General features: G+C 38.7%; 1 protein-coding gene across 4 annotated transcripts in view; it reads left to right on the top strand.

The window, feature by feature from the left end:
* The window catches only part of POLR3B (RNA polymerase III subunit B), a 107745-nt gene that overhangs the window by 37583 nt on the left and 48623 nt on the right, over nt 1-21539 (top strand). For all 4 annotated transcript variants that reach the window (XM_026010930.2, XM_072741614.1, XM_026010931.2 and 1 more), the window contains exons 13-18: nt 7141-7302; nt 9969-10169; nt 12181-12343; nt 13508-13661; nt 16563-16637; nt 17419-17517. In XM_026010930.2, coding sequence (XP_025866715.1) covers nt 7141-7302; nt 9969-10169; nt 12181-12343; nt 13508-13661; nt 16563-16637; nt 17419-17517 — 854 coding nt within the window. The remainder of the gene's footprint in view (nt 1-7140; nt 7303-9968; nt 10170-12180; nt 12344-13507; nt 13662-16562; nt 16638-17418; nt 17518-21539) is intronic.

Below are 21539 nucleotides of genomic sequence, written 5' to 3'. Positions count from 1 at the left end.
TTAGATAACAGAGCTGCATCCACTGGCCAAGTGGGTTCACAGAGCTTTTCCTCAGTCTTCCTGCCACCAGAGGGCTGGCAGGCCAGCCGCCAGTAGAGGTGTTAGCAAAACCTACCGATTTCAGGCTTAATCTTTTCACCTACCTTTTCTTTTTCGGTAATGTGTTCATTATTTGCTGAGCATTACTCTATTCTTTGTCTGCAAATTTTTTGTTTCTAATGCAGCTTGCTTTGTATGGGTGAGATATGGAACGGCACCAAAAATCCGGCACCCTGGAAAGCCAGGGATTTCCACCCTGTGACAAAAGAATGCCGTCTTGACTTCAGAGATTGCCTAATCCCAGCTGTTCTGATAATGTAATTAAGGCTGCCTAATGTCTTTAATTTTGCAACCAGTTTGTGTGAAAAGGAGAATTTGGCACAATGAAGGCTTAACACTAAATAGCAATCTCAAGACGCCTAATTAGAATTCTCTGACATTAAGCTAATTGGTGAAACTGTATTTCAGCAGCTTAACTTCTTTATTAATTTTTTTAGCATTTTCATTGCAAATCAATTGATGAGCTGTCAGCATTTTTTCCCTTAAATATAATTTGCTCTTTAGTGTTCCTGTTGTAAGCAGGCTGGAAGGCCTCATACTAGCAAGGAAAGGTGTTGAATATTATCACCAGTGCTTCATCACTTTTAATCATTTTACTCTTGACCTAAATAATGTGACTTATTATATGATGTGGCCCTATAGTTTCTCACTGCCCTGTGAACAGGAGAATGCAGTTTCTCTTAAACCGATCATCTAGAGGTGCGGAAATTTAATGAGGCAGTAGTTCCGTCGAGCGTACTCCTGCATTTTACTTCTTTAGTGTGAGAGGCATTTCCTTGCGTGTGAATGGGGGGGGGGGGTGAAAGGGGAGACAAGTTCAGCTGGAATCCAAAAAATCTTTGTCATAACTTGAGACACAGAAGTCTAAGTGTAAAGGGCTAATTAAAATAGAGCTGAGCTTCTGTGATTTAGGTTAAGGGCATTTACTTCTGTTCAGGACGCTTTATTCAAGTTCCTTTTGCCAGTTTCCACAGGAAGTTGCTGCAATGGGCTTCTTCATCCCACTCACCCCTCTGCACCTGCTCCCATTCCCACATCCTTTTCTTTCCATGAGTGAAACTGCAGGGCCTGCGTGGAAGAAAGGATTAAGCTCTCAGAGGAGGAAGTTTTCTTTTTTAGAACACTTCTGACATGGTATAGTCAAATTTAAGATCCGGGTTTTCCTATCTGCAGAGTGGATTTTAGTAGAAAGACGTGTCTAACTTAAAATCACATTCCTCTTTGGAAATCTCACTTTGGTAGTAAGTAGCTTGAGAAGACTCATTTGTTTTGAATATTTTCATTATGAATCCAAAAACTACCTATGGGTTTATAAACATTCAAGAATATAGTCCGTTTGGAACTTGGAAAATCTTTAGCTTACTGAGGTTCAGAATTTCCTTGTAAGTAAATGATGTGGTATGTAACACCTCAGTGATAGTACTTTAATGTTTTGTTAGGTAACTTACATTACAAATATGTCAAGGCTTTTTCTTTTAAAGGAAAAAAAAAGGCCTACAAAGGGACAAAAAACTAATGCAATTAATTTTACAGAGGAACTTAAGTACATGTAATATCCATTATATTTTAATATTGAAGAAGGGTACTTGCTGTTTATTAGTAGTGAGACACCTACTTAGGTGTCTCAAGACACCTAAGAACTTTTTTTTTTTTTTTTTAAGATTTTATTTATTTATTCATGAGAGACGCAGAGAGAGGCAGAGACACAGGCAGAGGGAGAAGCAGGCTCCATGCAGGGAACCTGACGCGGGACTCAATCCCAGGACTCCAGGATCACACCCCAGGCTGAAGGCAGCGCTAAACTGCTGAGACATCCGGGCTGCCCTAGTTTCAAGAACTTTATATAAATGGCTGGTTATCTCTTGGTATGTGGCATGGTATCCCAAAACGGTGGCTTAAAACAACAACCATTACTTTATAACTTACAGCTTTATGGGTCAGGAGTTCAGGCAGGATTTGGCTGTTTGATTCTTCTGTTTTACATGGTGTTGGAGGTCAGTTGGTAGTATTCTACAAATGGCTGTGGGGAGGGCTGGAAGGCTGGTCTTGGCTAGGACCTGACCTGACCAGGGCTGTGGCTCAGGGCTCCAGACGAATGTTTCCCATCAATGAGACAGAACCCATGTCACCTTAATGAGCTAGGCTTCAGTTTCATTTATTTCTACTATATTGGAAGAAGCAGTTATAACTTCTACCCACATTTGGGCCAGTGGGAGGACTTGGGCCACACCTCTCAATGTGTAGTTCAAGGGTCAACCAGAAATTTCTTTAAAATTTAAAAATTTTTAAATATTTTATTACAATATAAGTTTTTTTGCTTATTTTTGGGTTTTGTAAAAATAGATTCATACTGGGGTGCCTGGCTCAGTTGGTTAATAAACATCTGCCTTTGGCTCAGGTCATGGTCTTGGAGTCCCAGGATCAAGCCCCATATCAGGGTCCCTGCTCAGCGAGGGGTCTGCTTTTCCCTCTGCCCCTGACCCCGCTCATGCTTACTCTCTCACACTCTCACTCTCTCAAATAAATAAAAATCCTTAAAAAAAAGGTTTATAATTTATTCATTTTTTGCAACATTTTTTGTCACTCAGCATTATATTTAATATTTATTTTGTTGCATGTCACCATACTTCCACTTTTGTATTATATTCTATTGTATATATGGAATATGATGTGATATATAAGATATATATGATAAATAACACTTTATCCATTCTACCAATCATTTCTCTTTATGATTTCCCTTTTTAAAAATTATTAACATTCTTATTTATATTTTCTAGTGCAAGAATTTCTACAAATAGGAATGCTTAGTCCTGGAGTCAAGTTAAATCTTCAGTTTAACTGGAGACTATCAGACTAGTTTTCCAAGTATTTGTATGTTGACTGTTTATGAGTTCCTCATGATCTCCATTCTATGTCTTAGTATCAAACTTTAAAAACTTTTGTCTAGTGGGTGTAAAGTAGCGTCTCCTTATGGTATTAATTTGCATTTTCCTTATTGATTTAAAGGGTTTTTTTTTTTTTTCTGTAAGTTTGGGTTTTGCTAATGATATACTCATGATGTCTTTCTATATATATATTTTTTCCTCTCTGTTTTTCTCTTCTCTAAATTTCTTGTAAACCAGGAGTTAAATTCAGAGGCTAGATCATATTCAAATTCTCTCTCTCTCTCTCTTTTCCTTTTTGGCTAGTATGCTTCGTGGGTTGCACTATACAGTTTGCTGTTGTATCCTATCAGGAAGAATATGACTGGTTATATCTACACTTTGTGCCATTGGAATTGGTCACTGGGTTTAGGTGTTTGGGCCCTGATAGATCTGTTTTAAAGTTCCCCATCAGCTTTTCTCCTGATGGTTTTATTTAACATCTGATGATGATCATTCCATTACCTTGATTAGGGCATGCAAAATAGTGATACTCTACTCTTTCTGCTTTTTTTTTTTTTTAAGCTGGCATTTTTTCAATAAAGAATATTTTTCATTATCATCTCTTTGGTTACTGAGACATAATTTATATGGGAAAGGCAGGGTAAATGCTTGCTAGATTTTTTTAAACCAGGTTATAGACTATTGATTTAGCTATCTCATTTCTTCCACAGATGAAGGGTTTTTTTTTTTTCCTTTCTATCATCATGAACTTGGGAGTTTAACATTTTTACTTATTATTTTTATTTTTTTAACATTTTTACTTAAATGTTAGTATTACCATTTCCATTTTTTTAAAAAAGGGATGCTAGTTTCTGATTGATATTTTGATTGAATTTATAGAATAATTTGGGGAGAATTGACATCTAAGTAATACTGAGTCTTCAAATCTGTGAACATAGTATATCTCTACTACTGAGATTCTCTTTAATGTCTCTCAGTAATGTTTTAAATACAGTTTCTTTTAGGGGCAACTGGGCAGCTCAGTCAGTTAAGCATCTGACTCTTGGTTTCTGCTCAGATCATCTCAGACTCGTGAGATTGAAGCCTGCATTGGGCTCAGTGCTTAGCTGGAGTCTGCTTGAGATTCTCTCTTTCCCTCTCCCTCTGTCCCACTCCCTGCTCATGCTCTCCCTCTTCCTCTCTCTGTCTCTCTCAAATAAATCTTTTAATAAAATTTAAATACAGTTTCTTTTTGTATACTAACCTTGTATCTTGCAGGCTTGCTGAACTTAGTTGGTTCTAGTAGGTTCTGTTTTGTTTTTTTAAAGACTCTGAGATTTCTTACGTGGACATACATGTTATTTGCAAGTAATGGCAGTTTTACTTCTTCCCTTCCAACATTTATATATTTTCTTTTTCTTGCCCATAGTGCCCTGAATGGTACCCCCAATCCCATGTTGAATAGAAGTGGTAAAAATGGGCAATCTGTCCTATTCCTCAATTATATAAAGTGAAGCTTTCAGTTTCCTGCCCTTTCCTGTGGTATACGGCTTTTGCTATGTACCAGTGCAGGATCCTTGACCCAGGCCTGTTTCCTGCTCCTCTCAGGGAAAGTTGCAGTTTGGCTTCTGGTCCTCTTCCATCTGGCCTGGTATCTTTTCCTGGAATTGGTGGCCAGAGGGTTAACTGGCCTTCCTCCAGCAGTAGACTTGCTGTTCTTATTACTGGATGCAGGGCTTATGGTGGGAGCAGGGGGCTTTCCTTTCCACCCTCAAGGACAGAAGGCTTCTATCCCTTCTCAGTGCAGGTCACCTTTCCCTGGAACTATATTGTCAGGAGGGTTTCCTGATGCTTCTCTGGCAACTTAAAGATTTTGTTTCATATGAGCAAAAGTCCAAGGAAATAGGGTTTTGTTGCTTGTTCCAACGAAGGCATCTTTCTCAGGTCTTTTGTTTTATTTACTCCAGTCTTTTGTGAGCACTCCATGGAAAAGAACTTGTGAGTGCAAATCCTCTTGTGTCTGAGGCTCCAAATGATTCTAAGCTTCCGTAGTAGCTCACATTTGGCATTTAAGAAGTCCTTAAAATTTTGTCTGATTCTTCTGGGGTAGACATCATCATCTTTGTCATATGTCCCATCTCTCTCTGAACAGACTGTCACCATTTGTATTCTGTTCACCTGGGTGCCTTGCAACCTTACCTCTCTGCTGGACTCCAGAAATATATGATTTTGTAGCCGATTTATCTTTTTTTTATTAGAGTGGAGGGGATGTTGTATTCTGGCTTTCTACTTCCTACTGGATGTGGAATTTGCAAATCTTTCATAAGCTCTCCACTCCCTCCAAATCCTAGCCTTCCTTCCATCTCTGGTATTCATCTGTTTCATGAAATCATTCATTAATGTTGTTTTCCAATAATCTTAGGATGAGGACTTAAACACTTTAATTTTTTTTTTCCTAGCATAGGCTGAGCTGTCTTGTTTCAGACTTTACTTTGGTCTCTGTTGCCTTTATATCATTCTCTGCTTATGTAGACTTGTGCCCAGACCACTAGTCTGAGGATTGGTATTGTCCATGGGCCAGTTTTCACTGGTCTGGAGAGGAATGAATAAGTATGGATGATAAGGGTTTTATGGAGCAAATTGTATTTACTTCTTGTTTTTCTTCTGAGATTATTTGCTCTGCCTTAAAATGTCATTTTGAAATGAGATGATGTTAGAGTAATTGGTGGATATTATATAATACAATATTTTTATTAAGAAATATTACATACAAAAAAGTTCATGAAACATTTTAGCTTAACAAATTGTAATAAAACAGATACCTTTGTACATAGCACTCAGATTGAGAAAAAAAATCATTTGAACAGTTTAGAAGTCATCCCTTGGGGATCCCTGGGTGGCACAGCGGTTTGGCGCCTGCCTTTGGCCCGGGGCACGATCCTGGAGACCTGGGATCGAATCCCACGTCGGGCTCCCTGCATGGAGCCTGCTTCTCCCTCCGCCCGTGTCTCTGCCTCTCTCTCTCTCTCTCTCTCTCTCTGTGTGACTATCATGAATAAATAAATAAAATCTTAAAAAAAAAAAAAAAGGATGGAAGACTTAAAAAAAAAAAATGGAAGTCATCCCTTGCCCACAACATGCTCCTACCTGATCAAAATCCTCCCTCTAGCCTGATTTTTATGATATTCATATCCTTGATTTTTCTGTAGAGTTTTGCCATCGAATTATAGTTCAGTTTTGCTATTTTGAACCTTGTGTCAGTGGAATCATACCATACATATTCTTTTGTATGTGGCTTCTTTCACTCAATATTATGCTTTTAAGATCCAGCCATGATTTTGTTGGTTTTTTGTTAATTTTCATTGCTTTATAGTGTTCCATTATTTCGAGTATGCCACAATTTGTCTAACTAAATATTATTTGTATGGCTTTCAGTTTTTAGTTCGTACAAATAATGCTGCTGTGAACATCTTGTATCTGTCTAGGGATGCACATTTCTGTAGGGACAGTGATTCTCAAGGTGCCTTCCCCCCCCCCAGCAGCTCTGACATCTCCTGGGAACTTGTTAGAAATGCAAATTATTGGACCTGTTGAATTAGAAACTGTAGGGGTGGGGCCAGCAATTTGCATTTTAACAATCCTTGAGCATTTTTACCAGGCATGCTGATGTTTGAGAAGCACTGCTGTGGAGATGTACCTAGGGGAGGAACTGAGGGGGCATAGGGAAGATGAGATTAATGGCAAACTGTCCTCCTAGTAGTGGTACCAATTTACATTTTTACCAGAGATATAGGAGAGGTCCAAACAGCACTGCATCATCCAAGTTGTCAGACTTTTTAATGGTAATTCTTCTCCACCACCCCCTTTTTGGGATTTTAATTATCTTTATCTATAAAATTAAAACATCGGTCTCTGGACAGTGACATCTAAAAGTCTGGACGTGACTGGTCTAAATTAGTTCAGAAATTATGTCACTGTTTTTGCTTTTATTGCCAGTGCCTAGTATAGTGATAAGCACATAGAAAAGTGTGTATTTATCAAATTGAATTTTTGAATATTTCTTCGTTGTTAAGCAGTTTCTCCATCTTTTTTTAAAAAACAGTTTAATAGAGACCTAAAGTTTACTAAATAGATGAGTAATGCATCACCATATACTCTTTTTTTTTTTTTTTAGCTTTTATCACTTCTTTTTGAAGATTTATTCAAAAAATTTAATTCTGAAATGAAGAAGATTGCAGACCAGGTGATTCCTAAGCAAAGAGCAGCTCAGTTTGATGTTGTGAAGCACATGCGTCAGGACCAGATTACCAACGGCATGGTGAATGCCATTTCTACAGTAAGTCTTCAGTCATTTGTTTAGGGTTTCCTGACTTAGTTATACATCTATTCCATGAAATGGAACTTCAAAGCACTTTGGGAATCTAGGTTAAAAAATACATTTATATTTAAAGGATGTTAACAAATCACAGATTTTCTACTTTGAAATACAGTCTACAGTTTAAATGTTAATCATTAGGAATTTTGATACTGTGTAGCTTTATTGCCAATTATAGTCCCTGTTCTAACAGGCAGTAAAAAAAAAACCGGTAACTCTTACATAGAGGGAAAATCTTTGAGTTTAACTGGTAATAGGCATTCTTTTAATGGATACTTCTTCCCATTTTTTTTTTCTGTAATAAAACTGACATAGTGGGAGTAGGTTTATTAATGATAGCTTTTGTTCACAACAATACAAAATGTTTCATTTCATTGTAAGTTTATATTCCTAAAAGGGCTATCAGCTGTGTCTCACATGAGTGATGAATTCAGGCCTGGGCAGCTGCTATGTACGCAGGGCTCCTGGCTGTTCATAAAGGCTTATCAGATAGGTTTTTGCTCCCTTTCTTAAAGCATCATGACTATAGGTCTATCTGATGAAATCTAGTTGTGCTTTGTATGCCAGACATAAAACTGGTTTTATAGATGGGATTTCACCCCAACAGAAGAATAGTTTGGTATAACACGTTTATTCCTTTAACAATGAAAAGAATTAGTGGCAGACTTGCTGCAGTGCTCATCTTTAGAAACTAGCCCGTGAGTCCGTGTGAACAGCTCCTGCAAGGGACAGCTACCTCAAACTGGTGAACCGGGCCTTTGTGCCCGTGTAGGCTTGTTATATTCTTGTGGCCCAGACGTGTCAGAAACAAGATCCCTAGATGTTTGAAGAAAAGCCTCCAAAGAGCACTTGAACACACATTTGTTAGAATTACTTTTTCTTGCTTTCTGACCCATGAGTTTCAGGTTATGATAGCTTTTTAAAGTAGTTCTTTTGCCCCTTAGTACTCTGCTTTACCGCCTGGAGAAAACTACTTGTTGAAAAAGTTTGTAGCAGACCTTGTTGCAGGTATACCGCAGTGTGTAGGCAGCTGGAAGAGGATCAAATTCTAAAATTCTCTGTTACCATTAGGAGCATATTTTCAACACATAAGTTTTCTCAGAAGAGCATTTTTAGACTCCTTGTCTGTTTCTCCTCTCCCTTTCATTAGACTTGCACGGAATACTAGAACAAATCCTCTTGTTGGACATCTTGGCTTTACTCCCCATCTACTTCCTATTTGCCGGCAGCTGTGGCCTTCCTTTAGCTCTGTGTGGAATATTTATTTACCGTCCTTATGCCTACTTGCGGGACATCAGTTGGTTTACTGAGCTTACCCCCGTTCAGAGCAGAAAAGGAGTTAACTGAAAAAGCAACATGTGTTTAACCGGTGGAATAAATATGTTTGCTCCGTTTCTTCGCTTTGTAATGGATAGTTTCTTCCTAGAATTTAACTCTTTTCCACATTATCGAAAAACTCAAGTTTCTGCAATGATAGCTCTTCCATAATAATGATTAAACTTTAGTGACCCTGGGAATGCCCCCAGGGTTACAAATTTTAATTCAAGCAGATTACCTATCTCCTCCTGAAACTCTAGCAGTTTTTCTCCTGTTAGGGTTTTTAACCTAGGATCCATGGGTCTTCCCTGGAAGTGGAATGTGAAATTTTGGTTCATGGGCCTACCTGCATTTTCCCCAAGAGAACAGACATCTCTTTCATCAGATTCTCAAAAGAAAAATGAAGAGCCACCATTTAGTAGATGTAATTTTTTTCTTTTGAATCGGAAAGATTATTGAATCAGTAATTTCTTTGACATTTTTAACTTCACTTTTCTAGCCATACTGTTTTTTCCTGTCCCATTGCCATGAATTGAAAATTTAACCATTCCTAACCTTCATCTTTAAATTACCTTTCAGAATAGTTAATGTGTATATTGGATACAACTATAAAGTAATATATTTAATATAACATGATATATTCAGTACGTACAAGAGAAACTAAATTTAATGTTCAAGATTTATTTCCTATGAATCTATTTTAAGATCAACATGATAGTCACAGAAATATATACTATTTCTTCACGTGAATATATATATGCAATTTTTAGCCTTGATTAGGAAGCCAACAGTTTATTCATTATCCCTAATAACTGCTATTGGAGTCATTTTTCTGGTATTTTCTATTCGTGTATTTTCCTCTAATTAAGACAGATTTTGGAAGACATCCAAATAATGACATATTCCAACATGAAATTACTCTTTGAGCTACAAGCTACTTTTACTTTTACCTTGTGTTCTATTAATGAGCTTATTGCTTCCAGTGGAAATCTCTGGTTGAACTGGTTTGTTCAGGATATTACCAGTACTTCAGAAAGTAAATGTTGCAGTGTGATAAGGTTGATATATCAGAGCGTTCTGACCTGGTCGCTAAACACAGGTGATATTCATTAAACCCCTAGAAAGCACCAGCGAATGACCTGACTCAATTTTCATTTTAATTGTGGTATTTTGATTTCTGAATATACATTATGGCTCTAATTTCACAAATACATAGTTCCTGTGATGAGCTTCTCAGAGTAACTGCAAAGTACCAGGCAACATACGAACAGATCAGAAGTGGTCTTATGTCTTTTTTTTCTCCTCTACAGGGAAATTGGTCTCTCAAGAGATTTAAAATGGACCGCCAGGGTGTGACTCAAGTCTTGTCTCGCTTGTCATATATATCTGCCCTGGGCATGATGACAAGAATCTCCTCTCAGTTTGAAAAAACAAGAAAAGTGAGTGGTCCTCGTTCCCTCCAACCATCTCAGTGGGGAATGCTCTGTCCTTCGGACACTCCTGAAGGAGAGGTAAGATACCCGAGGAGTCTCTGCTATGTCATAGGTAGTACCTGTTGGTGATGTTCTGCTTCTACCTCCATTTCTCTGGGGCGTATCCTTTTTTGGGTCAGCCACTTATCTATCTGGCAGAGAAATAATTGATGCAGCCTGTTAGGACAACATCAGTGTCCATTTGAAAACCAGTACTGACAGGCATTCAATTTAGTATCTCACCTGATAGAAATACAGTCCCAGTTTTCTTACTTACTTTGGCTTATCACAAGAATCAAACCATGCAGTGAAGACAGGATAAGAATGTGAGGGAAAATGAAGAGACCCTCATCTTTGTTTGCAAGGATCTTTTTTAAAGCAACTCCTTATTTTCCTTAGGTGTACTTAGAGGGCATTAGACTTGCAGCCAACAGGGAGCACAGAACCAAGCAGCTTAAGTAGGTTTGCTTCTGACATACCACCATTTCTGCATCATGGCCCTTTCTCCCTCATGCTGACCATTGGTTTCACCGGATTCTGTTCATTGTAAACTTCTGGAAGAAGGAACTTTGTTAGGTTCACATTCTATCGCAAGCTCCTGGCGCAGAGCCTCATTCATAGTAGATACCCCATAGATATCTGCTAAATGAATCAATACGTTAGTTATGATGTATAAAACATGTAAGTTCCAAAGTGTAGGAATTTGTTATGACTGGGGGAGGTGAAAATAGAAGTCCATATGAGTTAATATTTTTAGAAAATTATCATTCCTATCTTAATTTATCTTAAACCATATGGAAACTCACACTAGAATTTATGCAGCTTGTCACAGTTGCATAATTTTTAACCCTTGGGCTTTGGAACACTGAATTTTCCAGAGTTTGTTTCAGCTAACCTCAGTAAAGTACCTATGTTGTGCATCACTAGCAGATAATTTCAAAGAATCAAAGATACAGTCTTTACACATCAAAGATACAGTCTTTACACATCTCAAGTGTTTTGTTTTCTACTTCCTGTGTTATGCCCTTGTTCATATTTTGCCTTAAATTTTTTTTTGGTTGTATAAAAATATAAAGATATTTTATTTCTTTTTCATTTTGAAGTAATTTCAGTTGTACACAAAAGTTGCAAAAATAGTACAAAGAATTTCCATAGTGCCTAACCTAGATTCCCCAAATATGAACATCTTACATGACCGTTGCTCAGTTATCAACCTTGTGAAATTCACATTGATAACAGGATTATAATCTGTAGATTATAGAATCTTACCTTATTCAAATGTTGCCAGTTATCCCACCAATATCTTTTTTCTGACCCGGGATTACACATTGCTTCCAGTTGCCACGTCTCCTTAGTCTCGTAATCCGGAGCGATTCTTCAGTCTTTCCTTTGCCTTCTATGACCAACAAGCTTTATAGAGTACTGAGCATTGACTTTGTTGACTCTCTTATTTCCGGCCAGTTGTAGATTTTTAGGTGCCCACATCTATTACTATTTTGTTTTACTGTTTCTATACAGTGTCATCTTAATGACTGTGGTGTTTCATTATCTGGGCATAACAGTTTACATAATCGGTTTCTTTTTTTTTTTTTTTAAGATTTTATTTATTTATTCATGAGAGATACAGAAGAGAGGCAGAGACATAGGCAGAGGGAGGGAGAAGCAGGCTCCATGCAGGAGCCCAATGCGGGACTTGATCCCAGAACTCCAGGATCACGTCCTGAGCCAAAGGCAGACGCTTCATCGCTGAGCCACCCAGGTGTCCCTCTGTTTCTTTTTTTAAGGCAGCATTCATAATGCCGTCCTTATTTGCCATTTCACGTAGTACTTTACTGAGCATTTCTGTGGCTAAATCTATGTTTGTATCCTTGCTTATTACCTTAGGATAAATTCTTCTGTGTATACGTTTAAGTCTTTTGTTTGAATCTCCAGACTGTCCCCCACAAGACTGTACTGCTTTGCATTGCCACCAGCAAAGCAGTGAGCTATTTTCAGACACCGTACCTTGTATTACTAATGGCCATTCTTAGAAATGACTTTTGTTTTTTAGGCATGTGGTTTGGTTAAAAACTTGGCCCTTATGACGCACATCACAACTGACATGGAAGATGGACCCATTGTTAAATTAGCCAGTAACCTGGGGGTAGAAGATGTGAATTTATTATGTGGGGAAGAACTCTCTTATCCAAATGTGTTTCTCGTCTTCCTCAATGGTGAGTGTATCAAGGAGACCTGTTGAGCCTGATCAGTCTTGGGGAGGTGGAAGGAAGCCATATCATCAAGGTGTTTAAGGACAAATAAACCTCAATTCTGGGTCCAGGGGGCCTTAATTTAAAGGTAGAAAAATGGTGATAGAAACTGTTATCCCACTGGCTGGGTCCTTAGGGTCTTAGAGGTCCTGCTGTCAGAGCCCAAGGTAGCATTGCAGAAGCTGGCTGCCTTCTGCCCTTTGACAGCTGTCAGCTGATCTACAGTGTATCAACGCAGTATCTTTAAGTTCAAGCTAAATATGTGAGACGTACTGCAAAAACTGACCAGTCCTGACAGCAAGTTGACTTATATTCAGCCACTTGATGATGGACTGTCAGCAGCCTGTGGCAAGAGATCCCTCTCTTCAGTTCATGATTCAGTTGCTCCTTTCATCCCCTTCAGAGTCCTCCAGAGCCTTGGCAGCAAGTGTGTGCTCATCCTGAACGCCTGGCTCCCATGCTCTTCTCCCCTTTCCCCTCATTTCAGGGGCATTAGTCCCTCCCCGCGTGGGCTGGTGAGAAGCAAAACAGGCCTGCTCCCTGGCCACCTCATTCCGGAAATCCCAGTGGCTAGCACGGAAAGAGCTCTTAGTTTGCATTGTCATCCAGGGCACCTCTGAGTCCTCACATGGACCCTGGGGCACAAAGTCCACCTTCCTCATTTCGCAGTCCACCTTCCTCATTCCGCAGATGACAATGGCAGGAAGAGCAGTTGAAGAAGAATAGCGGTACTCAGTGCTGGGCAGAGCAGCTGTAAGTGTTTGATGGAAGATCAATTCATTTTGTCCTCACATCAACCCTTTGGAAGTGTTAGAACCAGTGTTTGAACCCAGGCGGTCTGGACCCCTCATTCACAGCCCCAGCGTGGTGCTGACCAGTGAGGAAAATGAGGCTCACTTTTGCGACTTGGACTTGCATGTGGTAGGGCTGCTCCTCAACTCACGTCCTTGGCCACCCTCAGCTGCTCCGCTGTGTTGCCTTCCTGCAGCCTGTGGACTGGCTGCCCTGTGTGAAGAATAGAATTTTCAAATGAACTGCTCACTGCTGCTTTTCATCTTTATTGGGTGGATATTTCCAATTGAATAGATCTGGTATTTTGTTCCTCTAGCAAATATTCTTTCTGCTTAGGTAACATCCTGGGTGTGATTCGAGACCACAAGAAGCTAGTGAATACATTTCGACTGATGCGAAGAGCAGGATATATCAATGAATTTGTTTCCATCTCAACAAATCTCACAGATCGATGTGTCTATATTTCCTCTGATGGAGGAAGGCTGTGCAGGTATAAGTTGCTAAAAAAGAGTTTTTATGTGTACTTCTGAAAGAAATGTGCTTATTTTTGTTTTTGAATCCACTTTCACCTTTTTCATTGTTGAGAGGACTTCAGTTAGCAGATCCCTCATGAATATGCATGTGGGTGCTAAGGACGCAAAGATTAATGGGGGTCAGTCTCTGCCCTCAGAGAGCTCAGTCCACGGTCAAAGCAGCAGTAATTACTAATAACCACCATGCTAGGAATAATGCTTACCTGCCATTACTGATGATTTCAGTAGATGTGCCACATGTAAGGCTTTTACTACATTCATCTGTGTACGGGTGGATTACTACTTTCATTTAACAAACGAGGAACAAGATATAAGTAACTTACCCAAAGGTAGATTGTGACAGGTCTGTTCTTTACTTGATAGTCCTTATAGTTCATTTGACTCCAACAGTCATGATTTTACCCACTGTATTCTCCTCCTGTGAGCTGCACTTTAAAGGATGAGTGAGATGGTGTTACCCTGGACGAAGGAGGAAAGGAGAAAGGCTGGGGAATGTCAGGAACAAAACCATGGAGGCATGAGCACGTTGCATTAAACCCTGTGGAAAGCAGGTGCCTTCTAGTCACTCAGCACATCTGAAGGGCTTGTAATGCTCAGGTCCTGGCCAAGAGGTGGGGGCAGAGATGAATAAGACAGGGTGTCTGGTCTTTGGGGAACATTCAGGGACATCCGTGAGGATCTTACCTTGTCTCGTAAGCTTCTGTGTGTTTTACTGTGGTCATTCCTTGTGGACCTCAGGTAGGGCTAGGGCCCAAGTTAGTGAGCTGACAATGGCTGGGGTGGTGGGAAGAGCTTGGGCTTCGACGTCTGTTAGAGCGGAGAATAGACCGCCCTTGTCTGTCGAGTAGCCAGCTTCTCCTTCTAGTTACCCTCCTCACTTTCCTTTAGGACCTGCTCCTCCCCGCTGGCAGTCTTCTCGGGACAGTCAGGTGCCCTCTCCTGCTCAACCAGAGGTCAGACATGTTATCCAAGCTAGGCCAGTCACACTCTCCTCAGAGAATTCGAATCCCAAATAGAATAACTCAAGGAATAAGTGGTTGGAACTGATTTATCCTGACAGCAGCATGTGTTGAGAGACTGCATGTTATTCCTCCCGTTCTGGAGCTTTGGGATCCTTTCCTTTGTGAGGCTGGGCATTTTACCTTTTTGATGTTTTGTTTTGTTTTGTTTTGTTTTGATTGATTGATTTTTTGTTTTTGGATTCTTATCCTTGTAAATTCTTATACTTTCAGTAAATTCCTTTAAATTTTTTTTTAATTTTTATTAGTAAATTCCATTTTTGCTTACATTAGCCAGAATTGGTTTCTGTTCTTTGCAACCAAAGAACCCTAGGTGATGACATACCTGTTTGAGTCCTGACTTCTCACTTACTGACTTGCGTGGCTCTGACTGTATTACTTTCCTTGGCTGAAAAAAATGTAAATGATAATAATACCCCCTAGGACTGTCCTGAGAACTAAGTGGTAGACAGTGTGGTCAGGGCCTTGTAGATGCCAGGCATGTAGCAGGTGCTTACCTATAGCTATTAACATAATCAGTTCGGTTCGGTGGGGAAAAAAGTAATGTGTTCTTAGTTTTTAGGTTACTACTCTTTCTTGGGGTTTTTCTCTTTAATTACATCCAGTATATGATGGGATAGTCTAAAAAACAAATTCTTTTTTAGAAGTCAGTTTATACCGGCCTGGCATAGATCTGGACGTACAGGTAGTTTATGGAGTAAGTAGAACATGAGTGAGGTAGCTGTGACCTGTGCCATCTCCTGCTCCCACGTCCGTCCCTGTCCTCACTTTTGAATCTCGTAGCCTCTGCTCCCTGTAGCCCTTGAATGAGGTAGCAGTGCTCTCTGCCTCCCTCTCAAGAAAAAGCCAAGATTTCGAGGTAAAATGTTGATTTCCATGAAAAGTTCACTCAGTTCATTTTTCAGCAACTTGTGTTCCCTTTTTGTAATTGTGCAGCCCTTCTTAACCGTTCAAAAGTGCTCATTAGTCCTCAAATAGTTATTTGGACTTTAGGGTAGAGCGCACAAGTGTCTGCTGGTTGCTCTCTCCTCTCTGTAAGAGCCGCTTATCCAAATAGCAACAGCCCTTGATGTCTTGGGGCCGCATGCCATCCTTTGTGTCCGTATTTCCTTGCGGTGGCGAGGCCCTCAGCAGCAGATCACCACTGACAGTTACAGGTTAATCTACCAGAATGGGGAGACTGAAAGCTCTCTCTACCTTAACACCCGTTATCTCGCTAAAAATCACAATGTAAAAAAGCTTTATTCTCTGTGAACATGTAGCCTTAGGTAACCTGCCAGTGTAGCCCTGTGATGTCTGTCCACAAAGAAGCTGACGTTCACCAGACTTTCACTACAGGACACATTGTTATTCTCAATGACAATTCTCTGCGTGCGTCTTGGGGAGCAGGCCCCATATTTCCTCTGTGAAATCCTATGAAATGCCTTTGGTATGATGCGTTTATACTCTTTTAAAAAAATAAAGCATGAAGGATTTTGTTTCCTTTCTAGGTCTTATTATTTTTGTGTTGCCTTTCCTTTAAAACAAGATATCTCCTAAGATAGTTGGAGGAGGTCCTGTTTGTGCATACATGTGCACACATACAAACATTGCTGGCGTGTGTGCCTGTGCCTGTATATGGGAGAGAGAGTAAAGAGGCCCCAATGTATTTGCACATGCAGAGAATACCTGGTGTCCTCAAGGCAGTCTAGGAATCAGTTTGATTATATCCCAGCTTCCCTCATTTCACTATAGTGAACTTACTTGCTGACTTAATTCTTTTGAACTACTATGAATTTGTTTTTTTGGTTTTTTTTGTTTTTGTGTGTGTGTGTTTTTGTTTTTTTTTTTTCATTTCAGACCCTACATTATCGTTAAGAAACAGAAGCCTGCAGTCACAAATAAGCATATGGAAGAGCTGGCTCAGGGATACAGGTAAATGACCAAAAGCAAAACTTCTCAAACTCTGTAATATTTATTTATATAATTTAATCAGCAACAACATTATTTGATCTGAGCTTTTAAGAAAAGTGTATTTTCATTTTTAGTCTCTTAATTCCTCCCTACCGAATGTATCAGCCAGTTAACCCATTCCTCTCTGTTTGAACTTGTGTAGACTTTGTAAAATATTTACCAGTTTGTATCATGAGGATCACAGAGTGTTGGTGTAAATTAGCACACTATGAAGTAACAGGGATATATCAATGTCAGTGCTGGATCTCTCATCATAGGGGCTCTTAAAAGTCATAGAAGATATTTTCAGAAGTGGGAACCAGATTAGGGCACATTGGTGGCTCAGTCAGTTAAGCATCCAACTCTTGATTTTGGCTCATTTCTTGATCTCAAGGTCATGAGATCCAGCCCGTGTCAGGCTCTGTGCTGTGTGTGGGAGCCTGGTTAAGATTCTCTCTCTCCCTCTGCCGCTCCCCTCGTGCAATACACCTCACTTTCTCTCTGTCTCTGTCTCTCTCTCTCAAACAAAAACAGGGAGAGGAATGAGGGACCAGATTGACAAATACCATGGATGTTTTTGTTTCAATGATTTGCCTTCATTCTGTGATCCATGAATAACATGTTTCAAGCATCCCAATGTATGGTACTTTCTGGGAGAGAAAGGTGCTTTGGATATAAATGAAAGCTGGTATCCTCCATTATCATACATAAAGCATTGCAGTAAAATTTATTAATTATGTACATTTCACCAATATTTTCCCAGGAATTTTGAAGACTTCTTACATGAGAGTCTGGTTGAATATTTAGATGTGAATGAAGAAAATGACTGTAACATCGCACTCTATGAACATACAATTAATAAGTAAGTAATAATAACAACCATAATTAACACCTGTTCTGATTATAGAAATCACCGTTTCATTTCATCTCTTCTGTTGTGTTCCCTATTAGTAGGATCTGTTAAAAGTGTACTATCCTTTTATAAAGTATAACCTATCATTTATCTCAATGTAGGATTATCACAAAACTGCTAACAATCTTCAGACTTAATTATCTTTTCTATTCATTTTACACTTAGTATAATAATAATTATTTTTATTTATTTATTAGAGACACAGAGAGAGAGGTATATGTTTTGAAAGGAAGTGCTTCTCTGATTCTGAAATTTGATAACTGTCAAAATTGAAATAATGGATCACGCTATGGAAAGATGGATTTCTCTCTTCTAGAGAAGACATCTGATTTCTTGTTTATATAGGAGATTTCTCTCTTCTAGAGAAGACCTCTGATTTCTTGTTTATACAGGAATTCCATATGTTTTGTGTTATAAGGATGTCTCTAAACTTATATGCAGTATAAACAAGAAATAGTAATATGTTCATGATATTTCAAGAATAGTAATATTTTTAGAAGCATCTGTTCTACTTGGAATACATTATAAAACATTTATATAGCTTTCTGTTTGCTGTGTGTGACTGGTGGTACTACTTACCTGAAACTGGAGTTTTTGTACTTTTATTGTTAAATAATTAGGGAGTTTGATACACCATTTAATAACTATTTTAGGTCTTCAGTCAAGAAAGTACTTTTCTGTTTTCCTGCTACCAAATGAAAAATGTACTACTTCATTAGTTTCTTATTATAATTTAGTAAACATTGATTTTCAGTCAAAATCTTTATTCCTTAAAGGTATGACTCTAACAAAGTACTATACTCCTCATTTGAAGATTGAGTAAAATACAAAGGAGTATGTTGGTAGTATATAGTAACCTTGTGTAGTGTAGTGTGTAGTAACCCAGTGAATAGGAATCCGTCCTTCTTGTTTCTCAGCCAGAAACCTCAGTTTCAGCCTTGACTCCTCTATGCCCACATCCAGGCCCTTAGCTTATCATGTCGACCTTCAGCGCTCTCATCTCTTTCCACCCCTCCACCTACCACCCTCATCTAGGCCTCTGCCATTGCTTGCGTGGGGACTTGCAAGAGGCTCTTGACTCTATTGCACTTGTTCTCATATAGTCTATTCTTCATCGGTGAAAGTGCTTTTTCCCCTTCTCTTCTCAAACCCCCAGTGGGTTTCCCTCTCCTTTGGAAATCCTTACAGATCTGCCTATCCCTCCTGGTACCTGCAGCACTATCTCCTACCTCTCCTCTTTAACTGCTTCCTCACACCTCAAGCGTGTTTCTGCCTTAGCATCTTTGCACTGGCTGTCCCCTCCCTGGGATGCTCATATCCTTCATGACTCACTCCTTCACCTCCTGGTCTTCCTCAGAGGTCACCTTCTCAGTGCTATTTCCTGATGACCCCAGTTAGATAGATACCCCTCCTCTGTGCACCCTTTTCTCTGCTATATTTTTCTTTTTCTTTTTCTTTTTTTTTTAATATTTTTATTTATTTATTAGAGACACAGAGAGAGAGGCAGAGACACAGGCTGAGGCAGAAGCAGGCTCCATGCAGGGAGCCCGACGTGGGACTCGATCCTGGATCTCCAGGATCAGGCCCTGGGCTGAAGGCGGCGCTAAACCGTTGGGCCACCCAGGCTGCCCTCTGCTGTATTTTTCTAATGCTTATTACCTTACAATAAGATCTATAAAATGTGTATTTTATTGACTTATCTGTGGTTATTTGTCTCTCCACTAGAAGCTTCACAAAAGCAGATTTTTCTTATTCACTGTTATAAAGGAATGCAGCCATTAGTATCAGCACCAATCATCCAAATACATTTTGTTTCAAAAATAGAAAAACTGTGGTATTCTGTAATTCATCCTTGTGACCTTTTTTTTCAATGTGGACATGCATGAAGTAAAAAGATTGAGCCCCCTTCTTCCCCATCCTACTGAACTCCAGCCTCCAGACATCACCAGTGCCAGTGGTTTAATGTATACTCTTCAGTTTTTTCCTAAGTGAATACAAACATATATACATGACCTCAAGGCAATGTATTTCAATTATCTTCATTTTCAAAGTTAGCATCATTATCAACTTTATCATTCTAGATATTTTTCTATATTAATGTCTACTTGTATGTTTATATAAATATATTACTTTAATTTCTTTATATTACATTGTCTGACTACACATAGTTTATTTAACCTATTAATGAATATTGAGACGCTTTCCAGTTTTTCTGCTGTTGCAAACAACAGGTTACTGAGTCTTCATTTGAGCCAAGTTTAAGGCCCTTATACACATTGTCTAGAAAGTCTTCTATTTCCTGTTCAGGACAGAAGATTATGGTGGTTATCTTTTTTAATAGTATATCCTCTTTTGTTTGACAAAGGTCAAAATCCAGAGCATTTAGACTTTGAATAATTATTAGGTAATGTATGATCTCATTTTATAAATATTGTGTTACAAAAAGAGAAGAAACTTAGGTCTGTATCTTGTTCATTTTCAGCTTGCTTGAATCTGTACATCTGAAAAAATAGTTTTTATTTATATGGGGCAATTGGCCCATATTGTCAAATTGGCCAATATTTAAACAAAATGATACATTTAAAGCAAACTCTGTTTTACTCTAGGCCATAAAATGTCACTATAAGCTGTTTCTCTTTAAACACACACACACACACACACACACACACACACACAAAGAAAACAAATCCTAGCCCTTTCCCTCTCTGCTGACAAAGGCCTAACATGTCTGAGAGAGTTGGAGTTCTGCTAGATCATAGGGTCAAAACTATCTTCTTCAAACAAAGAGCTGCGTGGAAATCCTCTGTAACTAAACTAGGGACATAATTCATACAGGTATTGAAGAAAAAAAAAACTCAATGGATAAGTGGGAGGTCATTTGCCACGTGCGCTGCAACTAATTTTCCACAAAGGGTTGGATTATCTTGGAAATCCCTTGTCCTCACAGGTACTATAAACCATTGAAATTACTGAAGTTATGCCTCACGAGTACTTGAAGAAGGAATATAGGGGGTCAGCAGACTGCACAGACACTACATGTGATGTCTGTTACTTCCAGCAAGATCCAGAAAAATCTGGCTGCCCTTCCCCTTTGAAATACCTGAGTTGCTATATCAGTTAGCCAAAACTGGGATTTTTACAATAATATGTTACAAAAGCAGCCACAATTTTAACACCTACTAGATAAAGTCTTACTTTATATCCAGTTCCTACAGCTGAATTGTCCAAAAAAATACCATGCAAGCCCATACACTGAAGTTTTCCAATAGCCACACTGAAAAAAGCAAAAAGAACCAAATGAAGTTAATCTTAATAATTTTATTTAACTCACTCTATCTAAAATATTGTTATGTCAGCATGCAATTAGTATAAAAACATTGAGGTTTTTTTTTTTTTCCTATAAGGCTTTAAAATCTGCTGTGCACTTATAGCACATCTCAATTTGAAGGCTAAATGTTTATTGGAAATACCTTATCATAACATTTACAGTTGAAAAATAGATTCACAAGTGTAAGTTGTTACAAACATAACTCAAAGGCTTTTGAGTAACTGAACTGAGTTATTTAAATTCGAGTTTTTAAATGTAAAGTGATTAAAGTTAAGTAAAATAAAAAATTCAGTGAAAAGTGCTGAACAGCCACACTTAGCTGGTGGCTGTGGTCTTGGTCCCCTTAGGTCTATGGTAACTTTCTGAAATGGGATATATTCTTCTCTAAGATGGTAATACAACTTTGCCATTGACACAAGTTGGAGAAGTGAAGAAAAGCAGCCCACTAATCCATGTGGATATCAGTTTTACTAGCATCAGATTTTATTGTTCTTGAGGTTTTATATAAATTACTTATATATTTTTTATATATAAATTTTCATAAACATTTATATAAACTTACACATTTTGTTGGGGCCCTTTGGGGACCTTGCTGATAATATTTTTATGACCTTTAAGAGAGATTTATTTTGGTCCTTGGTTT

This window comes from Vulpes vulpes, chromosome 16, assembly GCF_048418805.1.
Source record: "Vulpes vulpes isolate BD-2025 chromosome 16, VulVul3, whole genome shotgun sequence".
Lineage (NCBI taxonomy): Eukaryota > Metazoa > Chordata > Mammalia > Carnivora > Canidae > Vulpes > Vulpes vulpes.
Note: the sequence above shows the minus strand (reverse complement) of the source record. Positions and strands in the feature narration are given on the sequence as shown.